Below are 11,499 nucleotides of genomic sequence, written 5' to 3'. Positions count from 1 at the left end.
TACCACCCCTTTTTAAATTATAGCCACCCCTCTAGCATTCCACACTCCCATTATTTACATACATTTCTCCCATCCATCCTTTCCTCACATCCTCCACACACCTTTCATCCCAATGTGTCTCCTGCAAGCACACTATGTCTGAGCCACATAGCATCAGTGCCTGCTCTCTCCGGTCGTTGGACCTCAGCCCATTGCCGTTAAAGCAGGAAATTGTCACCATTACGAGGGTTAGGATAAGTGCCCACGTCTTTTCTATCCCTCTCCCGTTTTCTCCACCGTAATCATACTCGACTCCCCCTTCTCCACGAACGGAGCCGCTTCCTCTCTCTGCTTCCCTCTGCTCCTTGTCATCGTCTCCGGCTTCCCAACACTCTTCCCCTCCAGATGTCCCGTCACCATCATCTCTCCCCCCCCCCCCCCTCTCTGCACGCTGCCTCACGTAATGTCCCTGCTCCCCACAGCCATAGCATTTAAACTCCGGGCACTCTTTGTACATGTGCCCGGGTTGATATACAAATATAGGGGAATCACCTGAACTTATTGAACATTTTATGTCAACAAAATGAGCACTTACGTTGGTCATGGTAGAATATATTGTACAACCAACGCTTTAAAGGTTTAAAATACAGAGGAAAAAGGATATACAACTAAAATGGAAACTGTTCGTTTGAACACCTGTATTTTACATGTGCAGTGATAATACAGCACCAAATGTATTATTTCTACATGTTGCGGTTATTGCATTACCATGATGATTATGTTGCATATTTTCTATAATAATAGTTTAACTGACAGGACACGTCTCTAGATGTAGTGGGTGGCTCTTAAAAGAGCCTTTGAGTAGTTGACTTCACAGCAGTTTACTTGGAGCTGGTGTACTTGGTCACGGCCTTGGTGCCCTCAGACACGGCGTGCTTCGCCAGCTCCCCGGGCAGCAGCAGGCGGACAGCGGTCTGGATCTCCCTGGAAGTGATGGTGGAGCGCTTGTTGTAGTGAGCCAGACGGGAGGCCTCACCGGCGATGCGCTCGAAGATGTCGCTCACGAAGCAGTTCATGATACCCATGGCCTTGGAGGAGATGCCGGTGTCGGGGTGGACCTGCTTCATCACCTTGTACACGTAGATGGCGTAGCTCTCCTTCCTGGACTTTCTCCTCTTCTTGCCAGTCTTGGTGGCGGTCTTAGAGACGGCTTTCTTTGAGCCCTTCTTGGGCGCTTTCACGGTGACGTCCGGCATGATGAGCAGTGGATCTTTGTCCTGAGTCGGATGAGATGTCCCGGAGCACAGAGTGGTCTATTTATATTCACTCGATGCTAATATGACTGTGCTGTTGCTCGCACGGGGTTGGTTGTCTTCTGAGCGGGACTGCGCATGCGCTAAACGAATAACCATTACTGGAACTGATACAAAGTTATAAAACATGTAAATGAATGAATACATTTGCTCATTATTCATTTGTGATTTGATGTCATTTAATAAAGTCACTTCTAATATATATTAGGGCTGTCAAGCCATTCAAATAATTAATCTAATTGATTACAAGCTTTGTGATTAATTCATCTAAATTAATCGTATATCAATATTTGCTGTGAGAAGCATTTCAAAATATTCAAATTATTTTTGGAAGATCAATGAGTAGCATTATAAACTGGTCAACATGTCTTTTATTTCAATACTCTTTCTCCAATATCTTGTTTGCCACAATTATCACACAGACCAACAGTTTGACATAAAGTGCTATTTCAAATCTGACAGCACGGCAGTGGCGGTTCTGGGGGGGGGGGGGGGGGGGGGGCTGGACCCATCTGTGGCCGCCCCTCTGAACGAAGATTGTACAATATACAAAAACTATCGATTTTGCAACGGTCCAGGCAGGGGCGGGACTTTATTTTGATGGGGACACCATGCGGTCAATCACATACGAGGACAGGACCATACCATTATGTGAAAGAAGGAAGGGGGGCAGACGCTCCAAAGACAGCGAGTGTAGTGGTACAGGCCAGATACACACAGAGACAGAGAGACCGGGGATTTAAATGCAACAGGTCGGGAGAAAGTAAAGAAATGAGCAAAAACCGAAAAAGAAGCTCTGCACTAAAGACTTTTATTATTAATAATAATAATAACAATAATAATAATAATAACAATAATAACAATAACAATAATAATAATAATAATAATAATAATAATAATAATAATAATAATAATAATAATAGTAATGTTTTATGCTAATGTTTTATGCTTCATTCTTGTGGACTGAAATGACTGAATTTATGACTGCAGATAATGATGAACTTGTGCAAAGGATCAGAAGTAAATGGTAAAAGTGAAAACTGGTCGTCTTTTTTAGGGAGCATGGCTGGAAAAGTAAGGCACTGAAGTCTCAGGTGGAGCGTCTCTGCATTCTTCAGACCTCCATTACTCTGCTTGGTGAGAAACTGCTGGTGGAACTAAGAAAGGGAAGGTCGCTCTCAGTTTGGAAGAGGAGCAGGAGTTGGTGGTGAACGTGCAGGATGGGGAGGAGGAAGAAGCATCTCTGGTACACAGCTCATGTAGAAGGAAAGTATCCTGACGGCCCTCGATCATCTTCTGGTATATCTTAAGTCTGTGAAGTCCAACAGGGTTTGGAAAAGTGTGTGTGTGTGTGTGTCTGTTGCACATCCAAATTGCCGGGAGAGGCTGTAGATGGAGGTGCTTGCCAGACAAAGCTGACATTCCTCTGCGGCAGCTGCTCCTCTTCCCAGATGGGTACATTTGTTTAAATAATTCTGTCACACTCAGTCACACCCTGTTATTCTCTGCCATACTCTGGCACACTCTGCCAGATTCTGTCACACTCAGTCACACCCTGCCATACTCTGGTCACACTCTGCCATACTCTGTCACACCCTGCCATACTCTGTCAAACTCATTCACACCCTGTCACACCCTGCCATACTCTGGTCACACTCTGCCATACTCTGTCACACCCTGCCATACTCTGGTCACACTCTGCCATACTCTGTCACACCCTGCCATACTCTGTCAAACTCATTCACACCCTGTCACACCCTGCCATACTCTGGTCACACTCTGCCATACTCTGTCACACCCTGCCATACTCTGGTCACACTCTGCCATACTCTGTCACACCCTGCCATACTCTGTCAAACTCATTCACACCCTGTCACACCCTGCCATACTCTGGTCACACTCTGCCATACTCTGTCACACCCTGCCATACTCTGGTCACACTCTGCCATACTCTGTCACACCCTGCCATACTCTGGTCACACTCTGCCATACTCTGTCACACTCTGCCATACTCTGTCAAACTCATTCACACCCTGTCACACTCTGCCAGACTCTGTCACACAAAGCCACATAGAGCCACATAGAGCCACATAGAGCCACACAGAGCCACACAGAGCTACACAGAGCCACACAGAGCTACACAGAGCCACACAGAGCCACACAGAGCTACACAGAGCCACACAGTGCCACATAGAGCCACATAGAGCCACACAGAGCCACACAGAGCTACACAGAGCCACACAGTGCCACATAGAGCCACATAGAGCCACACAGAACCACACAGAGCTACACAGAGCCACACAGAGCCACACAGAGCCACACAGAGCTACACAGAGCCACACAGTGCCACACAGATAAGATCAGTTAATATTGTGGAATGGATTTGTGTCCATAGAATTCCATACAAGGTAATATACTTTAAAACTACTGTATGTACTCCAGCTTTATACGTTTTGTAGTTTGTTTGTGTCTCTTTGTGCTGTTTTGTTCCTTTTCTTGTTATTTTGTGTCTTTTTGCAGTTGCTTTGTGTGTCTTTGTAGTTTTATATTTCTGTAGTCATTTGTAAGTTACTTACTGACTTTGGTGATCTCATCAATTTACCCCTAGTGCCGCCATGAGGTTTTTTGGGTTTTAATCAAATATCGTGACAACTATTGGATGGATTGCTATGAAATTGAACACAGTTCACAGTTCAGGTCATGTAATCGATATATGGGCATCCCATATATACTCTGGAGACCACTCCAGATGATGCCCACCATCAGAAGACACCAGGGTATTGTGGTAGCCCATCCAAGTCCAGCAGCACCACCATGGACTCCCTGCTCAGCCAAACTGTATCTGTATATAGTACAGTGTTTCCCCTACCATTGTTTCACGGATTGTTTTTTTTCTAGCTAAATCTAGCGACTTTCCAAACCCTCTTGGCAACTTTTTTTGTCAAAAGCTACGAGTGACAAATCTTTTGCTGGGGTTATTGGAGACTTTTCTGGTGTTTTGGAGACTTATCGTTCTGCAGTTACTGTCCTCAACGAGCAGTGGGTGCTGCCGTGAATAAAAAAAAAATGAAAACATAATATATATTTTTAAATGAATATGTTATTTTATATATATATATATATATATATATATATATATATATAGCATTTATATCAGGGCTGTCAATATATCAGATTTTCATTACATAATTATCGTGGCAAAAATAATTCACAATAACTTTATAATTTCAATATAAATAAGCAACAGTTGTATAAGATGTCAAGGAAATAGTTTGTATTTCCTTCAAAGTTGTCTTTCTCGAGAACTTTCCTCAGTAAACCTTTCTCTCCCTGCTGCTTAGGAGAAAATATAAAAAAGATATAATGCATGCTGCTTGGGCTTTGGTGGGTGGTTAACTCATCTTTACTGCTCACCCTGGAAAAGGTTTTGACGTGTCAAGAGAGAGCAGTATGAATATTAATGTGTGCTGTGCTGTAGTTATTACACCTGGTATTTGCTCAGCGGCTGATTTAGTTGACTGAATACAGATATTTAATAACACAGTTATCAGAATGGACATACCCTTTATACCTCACTTTGTGCGGCCCGCGAGTCAATTTCCAGAAATCAATCTGTCGGAGCTCCTGGAGCATTTTCTTTTTTTAATACAGGTAGATCAGCCTGTTGGTCCGGCCCTCCATAACAGTCCCAGTTTCTCATGAGGCCCTCTGCTTAAATGAATTGCCCACCCCTGGTTTAGTTGCTACTGGTGGTGGAAGAAGTACTTACATCTTGTACTCAAGTAAAAGTACCAATACCAAAGTGTACAAATACTATGTTACAAGATAAATTCCTGAAATAAAAATGTATAAAAGTATTGGCATAAAAATATATAGTTAATAGTAGCCATTATGCAGAATGGACCATTTCAGAATATATTCTTTATTGTATTGTAATTATTTATGTATTTATATGTAAATTAATTCAATGTGCCTCAGTAAACACATATATCTAAGCCCCATGTGAAGGGTACAAGATGTTATTTTGGCTCTCAGAGCTTCAGTAGTCTGGTCTAATGAAGTGACTGAGAGAATGACTGATTTACACAGGAGTCAAACAGTAACATACAGTGTACAGTGTACAGATAGTAATATATGTGTTGATACACAGTAAATATATCAACACTAGAAGAGAGAGATATAGCTTCAGAATACAATACACAATATAAAGAATACATTACTCTAAATGGAGAATACAATAATATAAAACCTACTACAACTATAATATAAACAGGATAAGATAATATAGTTGGTGTTTTTTTTAATAACTGATGGTTTTGATGATTGATGAATTTAGATTGTGTTGACCCAGTAGCAGAGGTGAAATTCTGCCCTTTATATATTTTATCTCCTGGGTAGCTTGTGACTCAAAGTTTTATCTTAATCTATAATAAAACATCAGAATTGATGTGTTGAAAAAAAGGTTTGAATCTGAATCTGCAAAGTAACTGAAGTTATCAAATACAAAAAGGTAGAATATTTGCCTCTGAAATGTGGTGGAGTAAAACTATAAAGTAGCAGAAAATGGAAATGATCAAGTGAAGTAACAACAGACACCTGAAATGTTCGGCGTACTCGAGTAAATGTTCTGGTACTTTCCACCACTGGTATTCACTGAATGCTCACAAGCAGATGACTGATTATTAGCTTACTCTGGTTTATATGAAGCTAATAAACCTCTCCATGCAGTCCGTCATTAGATTCATAACAGGGAAGTCTTTATTCTTTGCAAAGGTTCAATACAATCATACAGAGAGCAAGCAGTCTGGGTGAGGAAGAATTCAAAGGTTTATTGGTGCAAATTTTGGAGAAACCCTCTCCATTGAAGGAAATGCTTCAGTTTATAGTGCTGTTGACACCTTAAACTGGGCCGATAATATTGCCCTGTTAACATCAACAATGGAGCTATAACACAGCTGAGTTAGGTCTTTTTGTAGCTCGTGCAATCGGAGAGTTTATAGCTGGTAGATATTAAAAATGGTAGAAAACTTCCTGCTGAAAACATTCTTCCCATGTAAACTGTACCAGACAGATCGCTGCCAGTGCAGTTTAAAGATCAGCCGTTTCCAATTGTCATTCTTTTTCATGGTCAAAACACACAACACACATTCTCACATGCACTGCACACTTTCTCTTTCACTCAGTCAGACAAATCTTTAGGTATGTGTTCTGCAGGCTGCAAGGAATTGTGCATGAAAAAGGTTTGGTGCTCTAAATGAAATCAAGGTTTTCTGTTGCTGTGTCACATTAAAAAACTATCATGAGATTTTGTTACCTACAGTATATCTCAAAAGTGAGTACACCCTTTAGATTTTTGCAAATATTCTGTTATATCCTTTCAGGGGATAACATTATCCTACTGAAACTTTGATATAACTTAAAGTAGTCAGTGTGCTGCTTGAATAACAGTATAGATTTATTGTCCTTTGAAAATTACTCAGTACACAGCTGTTAATGTCTAAACAGCTGGCAACAAAAGTGAGTACACCCCATAGTGAACATGTCTAAATTGTGCCCAAAGTGTCAATATTTTGTGTGACCACCATTGTTATCTAGCACTGCTTTAACCCTCCTGGGCATGGAATTCACCAGAGCTGCACAGGTTGCTTCTGGAATCTTCTTCCACTCCTCCACGACGACATCACGGAGCGCACGGATGTTGGACACCTTGCACTCCTCCACCTTCCTCTTGAGGATGCCCCACATGTGCTCAATTGGGTTTAGGTCTGGAGACATACTTGGCCAGTCCATCACCTTAACCTTCAGCTTCTTCAGCAAGGCCGTTGTCATCTTGGAGGTGTGTTTAGGGTCATTATCATGTTGGAAAACTGCCCTACGGCCCAGTTTCCGAAGAGAGGGGATCATGCTCTGCTGCAGGATGTCACAGTATATATTGGAATTCATGTGTCCCTCAATGAAATGCAGCTCCCCAGACCATGATGCTGCCACCACCATGCTTGACTGTAGGCAAAACACATTTGTCTTGGTACTCCTCACCAGGGTGCCGCCACACACGCCGGACACCATCTGACCCAAACAGGTTTATTTTGGTCTCATCAGACCACAGGACATGGTTCCAGTAACTCATGTTCTTGGATTCATTGTCTTCAGCAAACTGTTTGCGGGCTTTCTTATGCATCGGTTTCAGAAGGGGCTTCTGTCTGGGCCGACGGCCATACAAACCGATTTGATGCAGTGTGCGGCGTATGGTCTGGGCACTGACAGGCTGACATCCCACTTCTGCAACCTCTGCAGCAATGCTGGAAGCACTCGCACGTCTATTTTTGGAAACCAACCTCTGGATATGACGCTGAGCACGTGGACTCAACTTCTTTGGTCGACCCTGGCGAGGCCTGTTCCGAGTGGAACCTGTCCTGGAAAACCGCTGTATGATCTTAGCCACTGTGCTGCAACTCATTTTCATGGTGTTGGCAATCTTCTTATAGCCAAGGCCATCTTTGTGAAGCGCAATAATCCTTTTTTTCAGCCGCTCAGAGAGTTCCTTGCCATGAGGTGCCATGTTGTCCAGCATTCAGAGAGAATTGTGCCCAAAACACCAAATTTAACAGCCCTGCTTATCATTTACACCTGAATCCTTGTAACACTAACGAGTCACATGACACCAGGGCGGGAAAACAACATCATTGGGCACAATTAGGACATGTTCACTATGGGGTGTACTCACTTTTGTTGCCAGCTGTTTAGACATTAACAGCTGTGTACTGAGTAATTTTCAAAGGACAATAAATCTATACTGTTATTCAAGCAGCACACTGACTACTTTAAGTTATATCAAAGTTTCAGTAGGATAATGTTATCCCCTGAAAGGATATAACAGAATATTTGCAAAAATCTAAAGGGTGTACTCACTTTTGAGATATACTGTAGATCAGTGATTTTCAACCACTGTCCGCGGCACACTAGTGTCGTCAGGTGTACCACATGAAAATCAAACTAACGACCTGCAGTCTTTCAACTGTCCTGCCATCACCCTGAACTATCTGATCAGACAGTTGACTCTCTTTTTTTAAGGCTATTTGGTCTTCTGAGCCGTATAATATCACTCTGAGCTATTTGATCTGAGATGCTACCAAAAAAGGTACAGCTTTTAAAACAGACAATGTTGCGAAGAAGTGATTAAAAAAGTCACAAATTCTGGGTTCACACATAACAATATCTGCTAAATACTCATTAAAATTACAATTTATCACTGAAATGAAGTGAAGTAGAACTATAAAGTAGTTTGAAATGAAAATACTCAAGTACAAGTACCTTAACATGTATTTAAGTACAGTTTTTGATAATGTACTTTCCTCCACTGCCCTCAGCTCCTCCTCCAGCTCTCGAGTCAGCTGCTCGAACTGAATTAACTGAATTATAACCCGACCACGACACGGCAATTTAAGCTTATTTTTTTAAGCCCTATTTGATGCCAGTTAGAATTAAATGTAAAACCCATTTTGTATTTGTCCTGAATGACTAGACTGATTTCTCAGCGGCTGTGAGCTCGCTGAGAGACTGTTAAAGGGGATTGAATATTTAAAACACTAAAACTGTGTCCAAGACCTTTTATTGGCCTTCAGTTCAGATACTGTAATTACACACGTTGTGAGAATTTCCGCACAAAGCACCGAGGACCAAGCTGAGACGATCAAATATAGATTTTAAGGCCTCATTTACTACAGACGGTAGAAAACAGATGAGACCTCACCTCCTGTTTGAGGTGTTGAGAGTGACCAATAGAGAGCTGGAGGTACATAAACCTTTTGAAAGCTTGCTGTACTTTTGAGTAGCCTATTTAGCTATTTATTTACGTCATTATGGGAAATGTATATACACTGCTCTGAAGCTATATATTATACATGAGATGAGCACATAGTGTCTCTCACAGGTTGTCGCCAGACAAAAATAATGAGGTGGGTGATTCTCAGGTGTGTAATTATTTTTCTTCCTCCATAGTTTGTCTTGTACTTGTTTAATCAAAGTCCTTCTAGTTCATTGATATTTATTTATCTCCATCCCAGTACGACCTGGTTTGGAAATGAATTTGCAGTCTGGAATAACAAAAGCCACTTTGTTAGTCCTTTCAGAATCAACTGCTTTTTTCTTTTATGGTTTTAGAATATATTAGTTTTTTTGTTTGCTTCAGTATGACTTTGACTGTAAACAAGATAATGGACAGGTAGGATCTTAGAGTCTCATGGATGTGTAGTTTTGTTCAATGACAGTGCAGCTTTACATAGATACTTGTTTCCAGTCATAGACATGTGTCATCCCAGGTGTCAGCTGGTCAAACACAGATTATTAGGCTTTACATTAAAAGGTTGAATGGAGTGAAGTGTAAATGTCAGCAGACAGAAATAGATGTGTGTTGTTGTCAGTGTGACTTGTGGACAAAGGATGCAGCCTCATGTCCGCTCCACAGAGCTCAGCAGCAGCAAAGGTTCAGCACCTTGGACAGAGACAGCAGCTCTGCTGTGATTTAAGTCAACTAGTGCATTGCTCTTTCTGGATGTGCTGAGCCGCTGCTTATTTGGGTTTTGAAGTGAGTCTATGTGCGAGGTTCCGGTAGCAATGCTACAGTCGTGAAGTAAGTTTAAAATGTAATTTCCCTGATTCTGTAAAAACCTCTCTGGGAACCATCACCTTATCGTGGTGGAGAGGTTTGTGTGTCCCTATGAACCTGAGAGCTGTGTTGTTCTGGAGCCTAGTGCTCCTGGTAGGGTCTCCCAAGGCAAATTGGTCTCAGGTGAGGGGCAAGACTAAGAATGGTTCAAAAACGACCTTCATGAAAGAAAGGGAAAGGAAAGGAGAGACCCTGCCCGGAGGAAGCCCGGGGCCCCCGTCTGGAGCCAGGCCCAGAGGGAGGGCCCGACAGCGAGCGCATGGTGGCCGGGTTTGCACGGAGCCCGGTCGGGCACAGCCCGAAGAAGCTACGTGTGTTGCCTCCCATCCATCCATCCTGGGGCCCCACCACTCATGGGAAAAAACCGCTGGGGTCGGGTGCGCTTGTAACATGGCAGTGATGGTCAGGGACCTTGGCGGACCAGACCCGGGCAGCAGAGGCTGGCTCTGGGGACGTGGAACGTCACCTCTCTGTGGGGGAAGGAGCCGGAACTAGTGCGGGAGGTGGATCGCTACCAGTTGGATCTGGTGGGGCTTACCTCCACGCACAGTCTTGGCTCTGGAACCGTACTCCTGGATAGGGGTTGGACTCTATTCTTCTCCGGAGTTGCCCAAGGTGTGAGGCGTCGGGCCGGGGTGGGGATACTCACTAGCCCCCGGCTGAGCGCCGCTACGTTGGAGTTTATCCCGGTGGACGAGAGGGTCGCCTCCCTACGCCTTCGGGTTATGGGGGGGAAAACTCTGACTGTTGTTTGTGCCTATGCCCCAAAAGTATTCGGCCTTCTTGGAGACCCTGAATGGAGCCCTGCAGGGGGGCTCCAGTAGGGGACTCCGTAGTCTTGCTGGGAGACTTCAACGCACACGTGGGAAACGATGGAGACACCTGGAGAGGCGTGATTGGGAGGAAGGGCCTCCCTGATCTAAACCCGAACGGTCGTTTGTTGTTGGACTTCTGTGCTAGCCATGGAATGGCCATAACAAACACCATGTTCGAACATAAGGATGCTCATAAGTGCACGTGGTACCAGAGCACCCTAGGCCAAAGGTCAATGATAGATTTCGTAATCGTATCATCTGACCTGAGGCCGCATGTTTTGGACACTCGGGTGAAGAGAGGGGCGGAGCTGTTGACCTGATCACCATCTGGTGGTGAGTTGGATCAAGGGGTGGGGGAAGACTCTGGACAGACCTGGTAAACCCAAACGGTAGTGCGGGTGGAACTGGGAACGTCTGGAGGAAGCCCCTGTCCTGGGGATCTTTAACCTCACACCTCCGGCGGAGGCTTTTCAGCCATCCTGTGGAGGTTGTGGGGCATATTGAACCTGAGTGGGCGATGTTTCAAAACCTATATTGCTGAAGCTGCGTGTGATGAGCTGTGGTCTCCAAGGTCTTAGGTGCCCTCAAGGGGCGGTAACCCTCGAACACCGTGGTGGACCCCGGTGGTCAGGGAAGCCGTCCGACTGAAGAAGGAGTCTTTCGGGTTATGTTATCCTGGAGGACTCCGGAAACAGTTTGCAGGGTACGAAGGACTAGAAGGGCGGCA

General features: G+C 43.8%; 1 protein-coding gene across 1 annotated transcript; it reads right to left on the bottom strand.

Annotated features, from left to right (window-relative positions):
- Window positions 1–669: 669 nt before the first annotated feature.
- LOC115009628 (histone H2B-like) lies at window positions 670–1,255 on the bottom strand. The gene has a single exon (XM_029433765.1). It carries the CDS (start codon window positions 1,233–1,235, stop codon window positions 861–863), a length of 375 nt encoding a protein of 124 aa, XP_029289625.1. The 5' UTR covers window positions 1,236–1,255; the 3' UTR covers window positions 670–860.
- Between the last annotated feature and the right edge of the window lie 10,244 nt (window positions 1,256–11,499).

The sequence above is a fragment of the Cottoperca gobio genome, chromosome 6 (genome assembly GCF_900634415.1).
Source record: "Cottoperca gobio chromosome 6, fCotGob3.1, whole genome shotgun sequence".
Taxonomy (NCBI): domain Eukaryota; kingdom Metazoa; phylum Chordata; class Actinopteri; order Perciformes; family Bovichtidae; genus Cottoperca; species Cottoperca gobio.
Note: the sequence above shows the minus strand (reverse complement) of the source record. Positions and strands in the feature narration are given on the sequence as shown.

Excerpts from the sequence above, each read along its gene's own strand:
- LOC115009628 (XM_029433765.1), bottom strand. The coding sequence starts at position 1,235 with ATGCCGGACGTCACCGTGAAAGCGCCCAAGAAGGGCTCAAAGAAAGCC.